Consider the following 19775-nt stretch of genomic DNA (forward strand, 5'->3'; position numbering starts at 1 on the left):
ACCGATTACTTATGAATCTGGGCTTTATTTTGCATGAATGCTTTTCAAGGCAACTATAGATTTATTTTTTCTTCCTCACTAAGAATTATGTTGCCAGTGGGGGCGTGGTAGTGAGCAGGCAGGGGAATCCAGGGAGCTTTTAACTTTTTACACTGTAGCTTGAAAATCTCAGCTGCCCGGACCTAGTAAAACAAATGTAGCCAAGGTTTCACTGGCAGCTTCTTTCAGGAAAGATCTCTCCCTTCCCTTTTCGGAAATGTCGTTATTTCACACAAAATGTAATTCATCCTATTGAAGTGTCGGTACCTGTTAGAAATCACCTGTTGAACATACTGAAGAAAGAAAAATGTAGAAATAAAATAAGAGTAACCAATTTTTTAAAAGATTTATTTATTTACTTATTTGAGAGAGCAAGAGAGAGGGAGAGAAGCAGAATTTGAGAGGCAGAGGCAGACTCCATGCCCAGCACAGAGCCCGAGGCAAGGCTTGATCTCACGACCCTGAGATCATGACCTGAGCCCAAATCAAGAGTCTGATGCTTAACCAACCGGGCCACCCAGGTGTCCCACCAATTTTTTTTTTTTTTTTTTTTAAAGCCTGATCTGTGCCACGAGCTTCTGACATTGTTGTTAATCCTCACTACAATTGGGTGCAGTGAATATGTTGTGCCCATTTTGCAGGAGCTGAAACAGCATGGTTAACCACATGCTTTGGGTTTTGCAGGACAATACAGGCTTTTTTTTTCCCCTCAATGTTGGCCCAAATGGCAGACGAAAACATGGCCCAGTCTATTTCTAGTCTCGATTCAGGCTCTCCCCAAAGTAGTCAAGGAGTCATGGAAAGATGGGCCCCATAAAAATCATGTACTGAGGGCTTTCAGTGAAGTCTGGAGGAGAATAAGCAGTGAGAAAAGAAAGAGCCCTTTCCAGAAAGAACTTGGCCTAGAGTCCCAGGCCTGAAAATGTTGCTGGTCGGGCCAACTACACAACAAAAGGAGGACAGAGTAAAGGGATTATGGAGCACCATAGCCACTGTGCTGCTGTTTGTAGGCACCGTATTTTAGCAAATATTAATTGGGGGAAATCGTGCGGTATGTCAAGTGGAAAGATCAGGTTACAAAATTAAAACTCTGAGTCCAAGTCTATAAAAAATAGAAGAAAAAAAACTGGGAGAAAAGCCAAGAGTATTAATAGCAGTAATCATCGACTGGTGAGAAAATTTTTACTGTTTGGAAAAATATTTTCTATATGTTCCACAATGAATATGTATTCTGGTTATAATCAGAGCCCAGCTGATACAGTTACTAGAACAAAGGCGAGGCAAACGTCCCTGATCAAGACGCGGTGTTGGGTTTGGGCTGTCCATCAGTTAAGGGGGGCCCTGGTGGCAAAAGTTGGTGGAGTTGCAGCCTCGTGTAAGAAAATATCGTCTTTGTCTCTCTTTTGCCTTCCCCTCTTCTGTGAGACTGTTTATTGCTTCTGACCTTCTGTTTCCCTTCTTTGTGCTGTTACAGGAGGATCAGATTAAACAGACGAGCTTGCTGTGTCTGTGACTGAGACTGGTTTCTCTTTTCCGTCCTCCTGCACCGTGAACCAACTGGATAAGAGGGAAGAAAAATGAGGGAGAGACATAGTCACCTGTATTGTCTGAGGTCCCTCAGGGGGCCCTGTTGTGTTCCAGATGATTCTGCTATGTCAGGTTTACTCCTGGATCCTAAGCGCCCCCCAGGGAAAAGGCTCCCGTGCAAACAAGCTGTGGGAATTTCCAGCCCCTGACCATTGCATGTGTGGAACTTCCAGTAGCTGGAGGCTCCATGGAGCAGCTGCCCTGGATGATGCTCATGGCCAGAGCACTTCCTTGGCTGTGTGTCCTCTTCAGTCTAGGGGCCCCACAGAGGAAATGCAGAACCCCTGACTCTGGGGAAGTGTGCTTGGAGTAGCCATTTCGGCCACTGGAAGAAATAATTTTCATGTTTTAAATGGCAAAATGTAAATCTTTTGGTTGGGAAAAGCAATGCATGTTTCTCATTTCAAGTTTTAGAAATCTAGAACATTTTCCATCTATTTTTGGAAGAACAGAGGAAATCTTTCTGGGTCTCTAATGAAGTCTTTATTTCATTAATTTGCCTTGAAGAAATTAAATTTTGGGTGAGACACCAGTAAGAATGGTGAGAATTAACAAGACGGGAAACAACAAACGTTGGAGAGGATGTGGAGAAAGGGGAACTCTCTTGCACTGTTGGTGGGAATGTGAACTGGTGCAACCACCCGGGAAAACTGTGGAGGTTCCTCAAAGAGTTAAAAATAGACCTGCCCTACGACCCAGCAATTGCACTGCTGGGGATTTACCCAAAGATACAGATGCAATGAAACACCGGGACACCTGCACCCCGATGTTTCTAGCAGCAATGTCCACAATAGCCAAACTGTGAAAGGAGCCTCGGTGTCCATCGAAAGATGAATGGATACAGAAGATGTGGTCTATGTATACAATGGAATATTCCTCAGCCATTAGAAATGACCAATACCCACCATTTGCTTCAACGTGGATGGAACTGGAGGGTATTATGCTGAGTGAAATAAGTCAATTGGAGAAGGACAAACATTATATGGTCTCATTCATTTGGGGAATATAAAAAATAATGAAAGGGAATAAAGGGGAAAGGAGAGAAAATGAGTGGGAAATATCAGAGAGGGTGACAACACATGAGAGACTCCTAACTCTGGGAAAGGAACAAGGGGTAGTGGAGAGGGAGGTGGGCGGGGGGTGGGGTGGGGTGACTGGGTGACAGGCACTGAGGGGAGCACTTGACTGACGGGATGAGCACTGGGTGTTATGCTATATGTTGGCAAATCGAACCCCAATAAAAAAATACAAAAAAAAAAAAAAAAAAGGAAATGCCAGTGATACAAAAAAAAAAAAAAAAAGAGAAAATTTTGGGTGAGAGTGTTTCCTACTCTTTTTTTTCCCTAGATCTTTCTGGGCCTGGCTGATGTTTGTACAGACAGGGGTACTCAAAGAAGTGGGTGACAAACACAGATGAGGGGCTCAGGCACTCCCTATCCCTAAAGAAAATAGGCTACTGTTCTTTCACTGAGTTCTGAGGATTCCTAAGCATGGCAGGGTTACCCTGGATCCCCCATCGTGGCACAATGGATCTTGACAGTCACCCTTTCTAAAACTGAGTATCTTCTGTATAAAGTGAAGATTATATTATGCTGTTTCCCAAAGATGTTGTGAGGAGCATTTAAAGTATTGGATGTGAACCTGATTTGAAAATAAAAATATTCCAAACACAAGATCTTGTTTGTATTCCTTCTATGATCCCATACATGTCCAGTTGGGAAAGACCATAGAGAAAAGACTGTTAGGAGGCCGGTGGGCTAGAGAGGCTTCCTATAGGTTGGGTGGGGCTTGAAGAGGCTATAGGGAAGTGGCACAGTCATCCAGATTTGGGAAAAACCAGGAGCAAAGACACCCAAGGGAACATGGTATATGGGCTCAGGAGGCATCAAGAAAAAATGGTTGAACCAGACAGGAAGTATTGAAGAATGACAGAGAAGGAGCTGGGGTACATAGGGGCAGACACCAGGGGAAGGGTCCCAAAAGCCAGGTAGAACTGAGTCTCCAAAGAAAGAACATATCTACCCTAGCAGTACTCCAAACCCTAACATCCAACTGTCTTCTCAGTGCCATGCCATCTGGTAAGCTGCTGATCAATTGCCTGTGAGGAAAAACTGAAAATCTGTTTCCAGATATCTTGGAAACTGTCAGAGGGTATATACATTTCAGTTGTTATTTCAAGATACCCTTGTTAAATAAAGATAACTCAGGAACAGGAATAATATTTTTTTTCTTGAATTTCTGAGAGCATTAATTGTGGAAAATTATGCAGGACAACAATTTTTTTTATCCTTAATCTTTATGGAAATACTAAACAAACGAAACATTCAGGGTCAGAAAGGATAGGATTACATGCTTAGAAATGTTATGAATTTTGTGAAAAGATAGATCAAATTATAGGGCCAGCCAACCTCTCTTCACTTGTAGCTTCAAAGCACTCCTTTTCTGGAGTTGAGTGGTTTTGTTTGTTTGTTTGTTTGTTTAATCTTCCCCTAGTGTTTGCACAGCTGGTGCCAGGTCCCATGCCAACCTAGGTCATGAACATGGTATCACTGATTTAATGAAGGTTTGACTAAGAAGGGAGGCAGCAAGGCAGATGGATAACAGGACAATAATAATGAAAGATGCATATTTATGGACTTCCAGAAGCACAATTTTTTTTAGTGCAACTTGATGGATTCCACATTTTTCACATTTTCTTCAGCCATCTTACAGATTTTTTTTTCAATTCTTCCACAAGTCTCAAATGCTGTTTTTCCATGATTTGTAATGCCTGTTAAATTGTCACTGGCTTATGTTTGTTTAGACACATATGAAATGTTTATATTCTTTTGGCAAGTAGCAGTTCAGATTTTTTAAAGACTATGCCTGCAAGTGAAGCCAGAATGTGAAACGAACCAACAGGAGATCCCAGGCAGTTGGCAACTAGAGAGTGTTTATGGGTCAGTTAGGTGCTATCACAAAACCCATCAGTCTGACCAGTGGGGACTTTCTTCTAAGTGGGAAATGTATTTGTAGGCATAACCATTTCTTTAACAAACCTTAACTTAGTGCATTCTTGAGGTCAGATTGCATTCAACTTGAGCTTTCCATGTAAAGTTGCAGTAAAGGCAGCCCCAACCACTTCTGGCCCAGCAAGACAGGGAAGAGAAGAGAAAAAACTCAGCAGAGCAGAGCTGCCCTGCCATGTGGGCCATCCCTTTGTGAAGCAGAGGGCATTCTGATAACAGCTCTTTGGGATCTGAGCTCCTCAGCTCAGTGTTACACATAGAATCTATAGGTCTAAGGCTGGAAGCAATTTTGCCATGATGATGTTAGTTTTGAATTTGATAGATTTAATTTAAATCGATGTCGGAACATGAGGAACTCTCTTAACATTAGAGATGAGAGCTGCAACTTCACCCACTTATTTCCATTCCATGTCCATCAGGATTGCCTAGATCTCACAGGAACATTCTCTCTGGCAGTGGTAAATTGAGGCAGGACTGTGTATCTGCTGACCAAGAGAAGAATGACCAAATGCTTCAGGAAAGAGGTCAACAGACTATGGCCATTCATCTACTGCTCTCCTTGACTTGGGAGTCTTTTTTTTTTTTTTAAAGATTTGTTTTTTTGAGAGAGAGAATGCACAGGGGGAGGGGCAGAGGAAGAGGGAGAGAGGAGCCCCAAGCAGACTCTGTACTGAGTGTGGAGCCCAGCACGGGGCTTGATCCCAGGACCCTGAGATCATGACCTGAGTCAAAACCAAGAGATGGTTAGTTTTGGCTGACTGTAACTGACTGAGCCACCCAGGCACCCTAGAAGTCTTCTTTTTAAATGAGAAGCCATTTCAGGACCACAGGAGCCAGTAATGAAGACAGGAGGTTTGTTCTTTCTGAGGCTAGAACATTTTGCAGATGACTTTTCTAATCTCACCAGGGTGCTTTTATGACATCACTTAAACAGAGTCAGGGTGAAGTAAAGATACTTAAATGGAAATATTTATTTCCTTAAAACTATAACATAATTTTCCCTCTCTAACTTTGAGAAGGAACATTGGGAGGGAATGAGGACAAGGTGACATGAACACTTGAACTTATTACAAATCCTAGGGTGTGATTGCAGAGCATCCTGGATCCGGTTCCAGTTCATGAAACCTCACATCCCTTTTTCCACTCAGACAGGTCCTTGCCCTCACAGTGTTTCTTCCAGCCTTGCCTGGAGAGGAAGGGAAGCAGGAGCAACAGAAAGAAGCATGACAATCCCAATATTCATAGGTTCAAACCATAGGTAATTAACCAAAACAACCAGGGGCACCCAGGATTAAGTTTTGTTTCTGAGATCCAAGGACTCTATCCTTTTGCCTTAAGACTTTTCTCTTCTTTACTCCGAGTCCTTAATAGCTTCAGCAATAGTAAACAACTCATATAAGGATGAGTCACTTAGTTAAACACCTTCACCTCTGAAAATTTGGGTTCCCCACGTGGGTGACCTGATTACCTATATTCACAGGAAACCCAGCCTCAGATCACAGTGAGCCACTGAAACTGTGTCTCTGCCCTGTCCTAGGGAACTTTCCCGCTAATGTATGGTGTAACTGGCATGGTCATTTTTCTCTCACTGCTGTCTGTTCTGTCTCCCCACAAAATGTTGCCCTAATCCTCCAAAATTTTGTCCAAGTGGAGAGCAAACTCATGCTTTTTCCCTCTGGTGCATTGCCTTCACCAGCAACTCACATCAGAAAGCACCTCTTGCTCTGTTGTTTGGAATACCCTACTGTGAAAAGCAATGGCAAATCACCATGGCCCATACTGTCTCTCCTCCGCTTCGAAGCCCCTTTTGCCCTGTTCACTGGACACCCACCCACTCATGGGGAAGGGTACAGACAAGGTCACATTAACATCATTGGACCTCTCCTCAGAGGTGAGTGTGCCAGGGCCCGCAGTAGCTGTGATGAATGGACGCACCGTCGATTTTGGCCATGTCAGCCAAAGTCCCTCAAGGAAAGCCTCTTACCAGTAGTTCATCCCTTCTGTCTCTTTAGCAATTTTCTTGGCACATAGAATTGCATCTGTGAGATCATCTGTGATCAAGGCTGTAAGAGAGAGAGGAGTATAGTATTAGCTGAGACTTATCTGAGGAGAAGCCCTGCTCAGGTTTCCTTCACTTTTCTCACTGTTTTTTTTTTCTTTTTTTTGGGGGGGCAACAAGAGGGTGGGAAAAGCTTTAAGCCATATTCTTATTTTTGTTGAGCTTCTTCACAAATCAAAGAATTTTTCTTAAAAATTTTTATTTCTCGAATAGCCACATCTTGGCTTCTTGAAATTTCAATCCTAAAGAGTTTTTGGAAATATGTTTAGAATAGACACAGGAGGGGAATGTTTTTTTGTGTCCTAAAGAAATACACAAGAGGACAGTACAATGTTTTCTCTACTTGGGTTACTTTGACACATATGATCTCTTTATAGGTAAATATTAAACTTGTCTATTTAACTTTCCAATGTGTGCATTAAAAAAAATTCTATCCAAGGTAGTTTTTCATATGCAATTTTTTTTATGTCAGGCCCATTAATCTGTTATTTTTCTGTGGTTTTCAGACATAACAGATCTTCTGATTGCAAGTGAATTCATTGGTCTCAGTATTCTTTAATGCTTGCCCAGAAGTGGCCTCAAAATGCTCAATGCAAACATGATGGAAAAGGCAAATAAATAGAAAGTCAACATCACTTTTTTTGCATGGTGGGTTCTTCAGAAGTAAATACAGACATGGGCTTGGGGTGCAGAGTATTTATTAGAGATCCATATCTGTGAAAGAAAGGGGGCCGAAGCAGGACTGGGCAGATGGAGATGTCCAGTTGTGATGTAGGCCCATCGAAGTTGCCCAAGTTGTGTCCAAATGGCTAAGTCTTTATGACTCCTGCTCACTCAGTCCCTGGATGTAGACTGCCCAAGAGGGGCACAATGCTAGATGGGGCAGTCCTCTGCAGCTAAGAGAATCCTAAAGGAGGTGTCAGGTAGGCTGTCTATGAATCACACAGATGCCATTGGAACCAGACATCTTCCCCTTAGGGGAATCTGGGCAGTCCATCTCTGCCCATCACCACCACCAATCAAAGACATAAAGCCTACACCATTTGGTATCATTTTTATTTGTCAAGAGACAAAGATTTTTGACAGGTAAGGTAATGTTCCATGTTGACAAGGGTGCAATGACATAGACATTCTTCAGAAGTTGCTGGTAAGAGTAAAATGGGTTCAACTTTTCAGGAAAACAATTTAATAGTATGTGTCAAAGAGCCTTAAAGTGATTCTTATCTTTTTGCCTAGTAATTTTCTCTTTCTGGATCTATCTTAAGGAACTAATTATGAATCATGATAAAGATTTATTTACAAAGTAATTTACTGCAGATTTGTTTACAAGAGGAAATTTATTTCCAAATGGAAAATATCTAATTGCCTTATAATTAGGGGGGGGGTTCACATTAATAATAATACTTCCATAGAATGAAATAAGGTGCAATTTAAATCATGTGTTGACATGATTTCCTAATAATGGAAAATGCTCCCCTTATAAGGTTCTCAACATTGTAAAAATATCCTCCTAGAGCCACACTGTATAATATGGTAGCCATTAGCTACATGGGACCATTTAAATCTAAATTAATCGATACAATTAGAACTTCAGTTCCTCAGTTGCTCTCACTACATTTCAGATGCTTTATAGCATCTTTATTGTGGCTAATGGTTCTCATAGTGGATAGCCAGAGGACATTCCCATTGTCACAGAAAGTACTATTGGACAGCACTGGTTTAGAGAGAAAATAAAAAGATACCATAATCACCGATATTTGAAGGGTTAGCTCTGAATTGTGCAATCACTGAATGCTTTTCAATCTTAGCTGCATATTTCCAAACTATTTACAATAGAAACACATTATTTTTACTTTCAGAAAAATATAACCAAAAAGAATAACGTTAGCCTAAATGGATCACTACAATACAAAATTATTTTGTAAACTCAGTTGAAAATGGAGTTTTTTTTTCTTGAGTATGCCTGTTTAGTTGGGAATTTGGTTGCTTTCTCAGATAAGCTTAACTAGAAGATAAAGGCAGTGATAGATTTCTTTCAAGCAAATTCAAAATTTTGGTTTTTAAAAATTCAAAACAAAATTATATTAACCAAGAGAAAATGAACAAAAGATATGACCTATAGGTGATAACAAATTGAGGTAATCTGCAAATTCACTAGCATTTGATACACAGTGAAAAATTAAGCTTTGTTAGCTTATAAATCTTTCGCCTTATTTCTAGAGACATGAGTAGCTACAATAGTAATTGCTGCTCCTAAGAGCCAATCTTTATAGAAAAGTTACTCTGTGTTTAGTTCACGTTAAGTCTCTCCATGTATTATCTCTGTTCAGCCTCCGAACAACTATGGGGGTGAGTAGCATGATTAGCCCTTTAAGCTGAAGTCCACACCCAGTGAATGAGCCTGCATTCAAACCTGGGGCTTAAATCCTATTGTCTTCTATTATTTAATTCCAACAATGCAGACACTTAAGCAAAGATTCCTGCTTATGGAATACTATATGCTAATGAAGTTAATAATAAAAATATAAATACCTTATTAATTTTAAGGAATTATTTCTCTATTAGGAGATTATCCAAACTTAAGTTCTTGGCACCTGATACACGTTCAAATTACATAGAAACACTTTGTGCTGACAAATGCTCGGTAGGTGCTGAGATACTGTTTGTGTTAGAAAGTGGTTGGAGTCTGTTTCCTAGGGGAAGAGGGTCCAGTGGGGCCTCAAGGGGTGGAAAGGACACGAAGCACGCATAGTGAGGAGGAAATAGAGAGTATTCTTTGTGCCAGGACTGGAGCATACCCAAGGTGTGTCCCCAAAGCAGGAGGCTTGTGTTTGGGGGAAGGCAGGTTGCTTGGCGGGAGATGCTATGGACCACTGCGGGAGGAGGAGGAGATGTGCCAGGTCCAGGTGGCGGAGACCTTGTCAGGTTCGTTTGTCAGTCTCCCACTTTGCTATAGCGTTTCGTTGCTCTAAGGAGATGTTTTGAAAGTGCTAGTTGGACATGACTTTGAATCAGCTTCGGAAACTACGTTAAGGAAGATGGGGGCTGGGAAGGAAGGACCTGATGCGCTGAGACCTGAAGACACAATGGAACGGCCACAGAGGGGCAGCAGAGGGGCAGGAATGAGTCAAGAAGGCAAGTCTTTATAAAGGTCGGTGCCAAGAATTGCTTCTGCTCAATTTACTTTAAATAGACAAGTCTGTGCAGTCCAAGGGTTCTGTTGCACAGCAAAGCATTATTAATCTGAATAGCTGATTCTCTCACATCAACAACGGAAAACAGCAACAATCTACACAAAAGGAACGACTTATTTTCAGGTAAGTTTGTTCTGCTTCAGTCTCTCTGTCTCTCCCAGCATCCTCTTGCCTCCCACGTACAATATCACTATCAAGCCCACAATTTACATCTTCTTCCTCTCTCTGGAGTGACAAAGGCCAACTAGAATACCAAGCTGAGGAGAAATAGAGATTAATATAAGTAGACGAGACAGATACAAGAGACAACAATCACCTTCCTTTTCCTTAAACATCTCTTACTTTAAAGAGGTCTATGCTGTCGGAGGAAAATAAGGATTGATACTATGTTATCGTGTGTGTCTAAATATGTGTGTGTGTAGACACACATACACACGCACACACACACACACAAATATTCTGTCCAAATAGTTTGGGGAAGGTAGGCAGGAATTTTGGAAATGTGACTTGGTATGGGAGTGAGGAGATAGCATAGCTTTGGAAGATGGACAGGAGGTGTGTGTGACTCGTACATGTGTGAAACATCATGTTTCTCATAAAGATACTCTAATGCTAACTTGTTTCCGGGTTCCCATGACAAATGTCCCTATGTCTGTAATACGTGGGACAGAATGACATTGTCCATAATTAAAGCTTCTCTGGCCTGAGGCTGAGGAAGGCCAGCTACTAAGGGGTGATTAGGATATAAAACCAACATCCTGTTTTCTATTTTAAAGCTGTCTCTAAAAATCCCATGCTCTTTATGATGAGAAAGCAGATATGAATGTTCCTTCACCTCTAACCATGAACTGTCCGACATTTTAATTTCCTAGAATTCAAGATTGTCTTGCAGATATATGTTTGCCCCAGACTTCCGTATTTGAAACTAAATTGAACAATATTAAATTAGTCAATTGCATGTAAAGTCAAGCATGGACATGATGGAGTAACAGATTTTCTTTCCCACTGTAAATAACTAGAAAACTAGACAAAACATATGAGCACATTAGTTTCAGGCATTAGGAAAAAGGCAAGGCAGGATCATGACCCTTGAGAGATAGAAACCAAATGAGGGGAGTCTTATGATTGCCATGACTTTCTGCCCAGAGGCACTTGTCAGACCAGAAAGGCAAAACCCAGGCAGGAGATGGCAATTTAAGTGGAGGAGACAAAGGTAGGAGGCCAAGGCAGCTGCAATTTTGTGGAGAAGAGTACCTGAGAGTAAAAGCCCACCCAGAAGAACACCAGAAATCTGCATAGGGAATCTACTGGGTCTTTGGCCGAAGGCTTAAACTGGGCTTGCAAAGAGTAAAACTCCATGAAACCAGTTAGAAAACAATTACCAGGGACCTGTACAAATTACAGAGCTCACACAGGCCTGGGAGACATTTGATTTCTGACTAGTCAGAAGGGAGAGATGTTGGTGATCCCTTCGATATTCAAAAGACCCTAGAAAAGCCACACCTTGATAGTAAGATTAAATTAGCCCCACTGTAAAGTTGACTGTCAAACTTCCCCACCACAATTTAAAAGCGAGTCTTAAAGGGGTCAAGCTGATCAGAATTAACTACTTGCCAAGATGAAATCCAACACTCCTTAAAGAAAGAAAACATAATCCAGACACTTAGAAATGTAACATATACTATGTTTAGTATCCAACAAAATGTTATTGTATGTGCAAAGAGGTATAAGAATGTGAGCCATAACCAGGGGAAAGATCAGTCAATGTTAAGACTCAGAAATGACACAGTTGATTGAATTGCCAGGCAAAGGATTTAAAACAATTTATAAATCTGCTTACTTATATCAAAGACTTAAAGAAAAACATGCATAAAATGAGGAAAATGAGAGATCTAAAGCAATTACCTAGCACTGAATATATACAATCTCTGAAATAAAACATTCAATTAATGAACTTAATAGATTAAGCACTTCAGAAAAAAGATCAGAGAACTTGAAGATATAGCAATGGAAACTATTGAAAATAAAACCCACAAAAGGAAAAAGATTGAGAAAAATGAAGAGCCTCAGTGACCTGTGGGACAACACCAAATGATCTAATAGATGCATCATTAAAGTTTTAGGAGAAAAGATGAAAATTAGGAACTCAGAGATCCAAAATATTAATGAATAGCAAGCAAGATAAACACAAGAAAACACACATCATGATCAAATTGTTGAAAATTGGAGGTTAAAGGGAAATCTTAAAACAGAGGGAAAGAAAATAGAGACATCACACAAAGGGGGTGGAAATAAGAAAATCAACAATTTCCTTTTTTTTTTTTTTTAAGATTTTTATTTATTTATTCATGAGAGACACAGAGAGAGGCAGAGACAGAGACACAGGCAGAGGGAGAAGCAGGCTCCCTGTGGGGATTCCTATGCAGGACTCAATCCCAGGACCCCAGAATAATGACCTGAACTAAAGGCTGATGCTCAACCACTGAGCCACTCAGGTGCCCTGAATATCACCAATTTCTCATAATAAACAAAGTGAACCCGAAGGCAAAGGGATATCTTTAACAAAATTAGAGAAAAGTATCTGCCAGCCTAGAATTTTACATAAATATCCCTCAAAGAGAAAATAAAATATAGACATTTCAGCTAGACAAAAGCTGAGAGAATGCTTTCCAGTAGACCCCCACTCCAAAAAAAATATTGAAGGATTTTTTTAAAGATTTATTTATTTATTTTAGAGACAGAGTGCATGAGCAGCGGGAGGAGCATAGAGAGAGGGAGGGGGGAAGCAGACTCCCCCTTTTATTTGTTTATTTATTTATTTTTAAAGATTTTAGTTATTTATTCATGAGAGACACAGAAAGAGGCAGAGACATATGCAGAGGGAGAAGCAGGCTCCATGCAGGAAGCCTGATGCGGGGACTCGATCCCAGGACTCCAGGATCATGCCCTGAACCAAAGGCAGATGCTTACCACTGAGCCACCCAGGTGTCCCTATAAGTAGCCCCTTTTAAAAAATTATTACTTAGTTGAGTTGACCATGTTTTCTAGTCAAGATTCTTTCTTTAGGAGGTAAATTTTTTGACAACTTGCCTATCTCAAAATATATTCATTCTACACTCACAATATATTGACAATTCAGCTAGCATAGCAGTTTAGATTGGAAATAATTTTTCTTCAAGATTTTAAAGATATTACTCTGTTTTCTTCTACCTTCAACTGTTGATATTGAGAAATCTGATGCTACTCTGATGCTTAATATTTCATATGGAACATGTTTTACTGTCTCTTTGAAAACTACACCGTACTCTATTTCTCTCTAGTTCTCTAAAATTTCATGAGGATGTGCCTTAGTGTGAATCTACATTAATCGACTCTACTGGTTATATGATGGCCCTTATAAATTGGAAACATATGCCTTTCAGTTCTGGAAATGTTTTTTAAAGATTTCATTCTATCTACTTCAGATTCATTTATTTTTCTTATCCTTATTTCTCCTATTTTCCATCTATCTCTCTCCTTTTCATTCTGATTTTAGAAAGATTTCCTTAATCTTATCTTCCAACCTATCGAGTTTTTTGTTTCTGCAATCATATTTTGAATTTCCAAGAGCTGTTCTCTAAATACTTTTTATAAAGCATCCCCTTATTTCATTGATATGACATGCTATTAATATGAAGATATCAATGATAGTTTCCTTTTTCATTTGAAATTTTCATTTCCCTGTATATCTGCTTTTGACAAGTGCCTTCTATCTGATTTTGGTTTTTGTTTTGTTTAGTTTTTGTTGTATTTTGTCTCATTCTTTCATGTTAATGACTCTTCTGTGAAGCCTGGTGATCCTCGGTTATCTGCACTTATTTAAGAAAGAGAGACTAAAAAAAAAAAAAAACTGATTAGGAATTCTGTACACAGATATGGGGATTCTTAACTGTGTATCTCCCTATAGAGAAGTCTGGAGACTTCATGGAGAGCTCCTACTCAGAATCGTTAGTTATTTCCTTTTCGCCTGTCTGAATTTTCCAGAACAGAATCTTCTCTTTTGGAGAGTCTAGCCTGGCTTCCATCATTCTAGGATCTAAGTGGAGGAAACCGACTGGGACTATGGAAACTTGAATTTAATTTCCTGTGTCTTCACTATAGAACTCTCACATCTACAGGTTGCTGAATACTCACTCTGTCCAGAAGGGAAAGCTCCAGTATCCTGCCAGGATTGAGGAGAAGCAGTCAGTAGCTGAATGGAGTCAGGAAGGGAATCTGATGGCCTAGCTTTTCCTTAATTGGACTTCTGATTGGTCCTCCTATTTTCTACCTACTTTCATTCCAGTTTCCAGAATGAGCTGACTCTGCTGATTTCTGAGCCCTTTTAGGATCCTATGGTTGCTTCTTGGCTTTCCCACTGTCAGTTTAGGACTCAAATTTCTCTAATTACTAAATTAGCCAGGACTTGTCCTCCTGTTCTTCAGCTTCTAAAAACATACATGTCCAGTTGCTGTGTTTAACTGGAAGACTCCATCAGCAAGCTCTTGGGAATGCTAATGATATTGACCATGGATGGGGAGGGATTTAAAAGTCGTACCTGTAGAAGGTGAAGATACTGAAGTTTTTACCCAGAAGAAATTAAAGATGAGAAATATCTACTAGTCATTTTCAAGCATTTTATAAGTTTTTATGTATAAAGTTGAGCAAATTTGTTCTGAATAAATCCAAGAGGAAAAACTAGAATTCACAGAAGAAAGCTGTAAAGAGGTGGATTTTGATCCAACAAAAAAAATGTTCTAAATTAGGAATTGGTCCATAATTGTGTGATCTGCTTCAGGAGTTAGCATTCTGTCGTAATGTAGGTTTAGAGACAATTTGCAAGAAAATTAACATATTGTTCAATCATTCATACATTCAAACATATGTACTTGGTTATCCTGTATGTGTCAGAGATTAAAAGTTTATTTCCTGTTCCTAAGGAGTTTGCCACAGAATACCTTAGAAATTTTTATTTTCATCCTTGTTCCTCATTCCCTCCATTCATTTATTCCATGAATATTTATTGAACCCCAAAACTATGTCCAAGCATTAAGGATATATCAGTGAACAAAACAGAAAACCCCTGCCCTCGTGGAGCTTACTTTGTAGAGAGAGGGGTAGGATCTGTTGAGTATCTCTTGCATGTTTTCCATGCCTCCAGACATGATCGTCATTCAGGTCTTTCTGTCTCTCACCTCAACACTTGCAATGGCAATATATCATACTCTGTTTGCACATTAATCATTCTGGAGCAATGCTTAATCAACTGACCTCTGCTGATAATCTTATTGCAGGCAGAAATCAGTATATAAGTCCTACCTGGCTTCCCAGGTCCTTCATAGTCAGGTAGTAATCAATCTTCCAACCCCATGTCCTGTTATTTGTCTTCACATCCTCTTTGTTCTAGATAACACAAATGTCTCACACCTCATGCATGCACCTGCATGCCTCATACCTACTGCCCACATATAACCTTTTGGCTTTTGTTGTTTCCTTTATCCAGACTGACTCTTCCCCATCTCTAAATGTCCAAATCTTACCTATCTTCCAAGTCTTAGATTAAGTATCATTGTGTCTACAAGACTCTCCATGACTTTATCAATGAATGTCTCTGCCCTCTGAAGTTCTTAACACTCAACCTATACCTGTTTATAGTCATCTAACTCCATAAAGCATATATTCTCTTTCATATATGTGTGTGTCTGATGTTTTCTGCCAGCCTCAATTCTATGTACATAGATGATTGAAGCAGAAGTCTTGGAAGTGAAGTCTAGCTTAATTTCTACTGTTTAAGAAATTTAAGTGTATTTATTTATCTCATTCTGTATAAAGAAGCATAAATGCATAGTCTGAGTAAATTGCTTATGGAAAGCAGTTGGCAAACAGATTTCTCCTTCTTATCAAACATATTTAATGTCTCCATGCATGAAAGGATAGTAAGGTCATTTGTCTACCCTTCTGCCTTCATGGTTGTTTCATAAAAACCATCCTAGAAGGAATAAGGCATCTTTGGGCAAGTAGGCCACAGGACTCTGAATGTCACCCTGGGGAACTGTCGAATAATTTATTGGCATGGTATAGACCTACTTGCACATCTGAACTCCAAGTTTTTGTTAAAGCAGAAAATGGGTGGATATTCCACTATCAACTTTCCTGCTTTTATCCTTGAGGACATTATTTTTAGAAAACCAAAACCGTACCTGAGCAGGCAACGTGACAGTGGTTCTTCTCTTGTAGCTTAGCACGTCTGCACCACGTGAAACTATTTATCTGAAAAATGCCATAGTCAATGCTTCCATCCTCCAGCTGGGTCTCAGCTGTTGTATTGTAGCGGCTCTCATAGTATGCCATGCAGATCCCTAGAGGGGGAAAAAGCCAGAAATGCCAGTAAAAGAAATGCATTTTTTTCCTCCAACTCTGCTCTTAGAGGAGAGTTCCCTTATATACATTACAATAATGCTGCGGTCCCAACAGACTTTGGGGAGGGACAGGGCAAGTAGCACACCCATGGGGCGCTTCTGAAGCTGCACACCTAGTCAGTGGCTGCACCTGGACGAGACCAGAAGTCAGGTCTGCCCCTACCCCACCAGCAAGGGAGGCATTGTTTTCTCCTTCCCTTGCTGGTGTCATTTGTGCAGGACTTCAGGAGTGAGGACATGAGGGGTAGGGAGGGAGAGAGGTACCCTAGAGAGCATCATTTGAAGAGAACATGTGGGTACCTAGCACACACAGGGGCATCCTTGGTGGGACAGTGCATGGAAGAGCTGGGGACAAACCAAAGCTGGGGGTGTGGGGAAATTTTGACATTTCAGAGGGCGCATCAAAGGTAGAAAAAGAACAGGAAAGGAGAAATCTCACAGTTTCCAAGGCTAAAACCCTGGTAATTGTCCAGGCCAGCCCTCAAAAATATTTTTGCCAGTTTACAGCGAGTGTAGATTTTGGGCTCAGTGACCATGATCAGACAGCCAATCAGGGCCAAGATGCCGGCAGCCTTCATCCCCAGATCTGTTGGAGGCAGAACCTGTCAAAGATCAGAGTAGGTCACACAATTTTGCCTTCTCCTGAGTCCTGAGATTAAGTCTGTTGCTACTGAGAACTTAAAAATATGCCACGGTTGTGGGTAGCCCTGCCTAGATGTTTTCTGTTACTTTTATTTTAAATTTTAAATTTTAGAAACTTCTTTATTTGATTATAATTGATAGTGTTATATTAGTTTCAGGTGTACAACATGGTAATTTGACAAATTATACGTTTATACATTATGCCATGTTTACCACAAGTGCGGCGACCATCTGTCACCATACAACACTATTACATTATCGTTGACTATACTCTCTTTGCTGTGTCTTTTATTCCTGTGACTTATTCATTCCATACCTGGAAGCCTGTGTCTCCCTCTCCCCTTCATCCATTTTGCCCATCCCTCCACTTCTTGTTTCTTTTCATCATTCAGAATCAGCATGGGGAAAAACAAAGTACAGGAATATACAATGCAAGGAGGGAATGAGTGCAGGCTCTCTCCTTAATAGTTTTCTACATGGGCACTTTCAAGTAAATGCTATTATGTTCTCAGGATCAGGTAAGCAAAGAAATGATCCCTCCTTTATTGATGTTCAGTTAGAAACCACAGAGGGCAATACACTTCCAGGATTCCCATTTAATTCTATGAATAGAAAAAAACAGAGTACAAAGAATTAAGCATTCCCTATGTATGTGGAAATACACCCCCCCCCCATTTCAACCAGAGATGAAATACACATGGATCTGAATGGACAACATTAAGATTTATTATTTGAGTGTTTATTGAAGCAAGACAATTTAGCACTTTATCTTTCTTCCATTCTCTTAATACTGTTCCAAATGTGGAAGGATTTTTTTTTTCAAAAATATCAGTGTTATATTGCAAATGCAATGTTTTCCTGAGCTCCTCCATCATTACTTTATGGGAGCCCCTAAAAAGTCATGATACTGACTGATGAGCAAGAGGAGACAGATGACCATGGGTCATGAGAGGAGGGAATGGTGGTGGTGGGAATACAGAGGCCATAAAGAGACCCCCACTGAATCATTTAAAGTGGTTTCCACTTATAAACTAAGTGGCAGAGTGTTCCATGCCTTGTTGGCTATTGGCTTTCTAGAAGTGCTTCCTCTCTTGAAGCAATGTCTTACCCAAATACGGCAACCTTGATGGGATAGGAGTGGAGTGACATTTCTGATACTGCATGTGATATTCATACATATTTTCATCCAGCATCCAGCATTCATACATATTTTCATCCAGCATTTCATCCAGCAAAGCTATTAGTTTCCTCTCTTAGAGTTACATTCTCCAGTTGAAAGAAAGGTGAGGCTAAACACAGGCCTGAGTATTCAGAAAGGGCAGAGAAGAATCGCTATGGGGTCTTTAAAGTAACTAAGCAATAAAATAACAACATGTCGTCTAGAATATGTAGAGTACATACTGGTGAATAGCAAGGGTCAGCAAACCAGGCTTGCTTTCTTAAGTGAAGTTTTATTGGAATATAGCTACGCCTACTCAGCAATAGAGTATGGCTGCTTTTCACAGGACTGAACGGTTGTGTTGGAGACCATATGGATCACAAAGTTTAAAATCCTGACTATCTGGGCCTTTTCAGGAACAGTCCCTGATTTACAGCAGTGAGGTGTATGCTAGGCACTGAGAGGGAGACACATGAGGCTTACTATGCAGAGTTTACAAATTAAGTTGGTTTCCATCCCTTGTCTTAGAACCATACTGGTAGCAAACAAAACAAGACCCCACAGCAGTGGTAGCCCCAAGCACAATGTTTGGTGTCCTTCAAGCCGGAGGTTGCCATTGCTTGTTCTTTGGGACAGGTGGCTTCATTGGAATACTTTAGGTCTTATCAAAAAGGCAGATTCCTGGTGCCTACCCCAGAGACCCCGCTCAGGTGATTCTGTGAAAGGAATACTGCTCTACTTACTCAATCAGTAACTGGCAGCTCACATGAGCTTCCTGCACCCCATGAAGCCATTTCTGATTCTTATAAGGCACAAGCGATCTGTCTTCAACCGGAAACCTTTCTTCAGAGCCTTAGAGAGAGAATTCTCAACTCTTGTTCTCAACTGCCTAGAGATTCTAGAATCCTATTTCTTGGTACTTGGGTGATGACTGCATTCTGGGTCTTCCTTACCTCTCTTTTTTCTTCCTCCTCCCCAGCAGCCCTCACCACTCAACTCAGCCAGGACTTTCCATCCAAGTGCAACCTTCTCTCTTAGGCAACAGTCTCCAAACTTGATCACAAATCCCATCAATAAAGAAATTTGAGCATGTACCTCCAGGAGGTATATATCAAATTATAAGTCACACTCATGTTCTTCTGTGCTAATGTTACATAAATTATAAACATACACAAAACTAAAATTTGAAAAAAGGATGAGATGGGGTGAGATTTAAAGTTTCATTTAAAATTACATTATAAATTGTATTATAGTACAAAATGTCTTGTTATAATTTGTTATTATTAATAATGTATTTTAATGAGATCAACAAAACAATTAAAACATAGGCAAGTGATGTGAAAAGGTATTTCATTAGAGAAAACATGAAGATGGCAAAAATCATAAAGAAAGATGGTCAACATCTTTTGTCATTAGGGAAGTATAAACTGAAACCAAAATGGAACACCACTCACATCTCTTAGTATAACTAAAATCAGTAAGACAATACAAAATGATGATAAAGCTGTAGATAAGTGAGGAGTCTCATTAATCCCTGGTGGAAGGCAAAATTATATACTCATTTTGGAAAACAGTTTGGTGTTTCTGACAGAGTTAAACATAGACTTTCCAATCACATCAACAATCACACTTCTGGTATTTATCCAAATG

The 19775-nt window shown here is 40.1% G+C and overlaps 1 protein-coding gene across 2 annotated transcripts; it reads right to left on the minus strand.

The window, feature by feature from the left end:
• Positions 1–1207: 1207 nt before the first annotated feature.
• Positions 1208–19012, minus strand: LOC140633253 (lysozyme-like protein 1). 2 transcript variants are annotated; one of them, XM_072825562.1, is made up of 5 exons: positions 18869–19012; positions 16764–16926; positions 16106–16264; positions 6619–6697; positions 1208–1596 (listed from the first exon to the last, which is right to left on the minus strand). In XM_072825562.1, exons 2-5 carry the CDS (start codon positions 16900–16902, stop codon positions 1524–1526), a joined length of 450 nt encoding a protein of 149 aa, XP_072681663.1. In that variant the 5' UTR covers positions 16903–16926; positions 18869–19012; the 3' UTR covers positions 1208–1523. The 2 variants fall into 2 exon arrangements, with proteins under 2 accessions (XP_072681663.1, XP_072681664.1); XM_072825563.1 differs by lacking the exon at positions 1208–1596 and adding an exon at positions 5577–5820.
• Positions 19013–19775: the final 763 nt, after the last annotated feature.

Source organism: Canis lupus, chromosome 5, assembly GCF_048164855.1.
Source record: "Canis lupus baileyi chromosome 5, mCanLup2.hap1, whole genome shotgun sequence".
In the NCBI taxonomy this organism is placed as follows: Eukaryota; Metazoa; Chordata; class Mammalia; order Carnivora; family Canidae; genus Canis; species Canis lupus.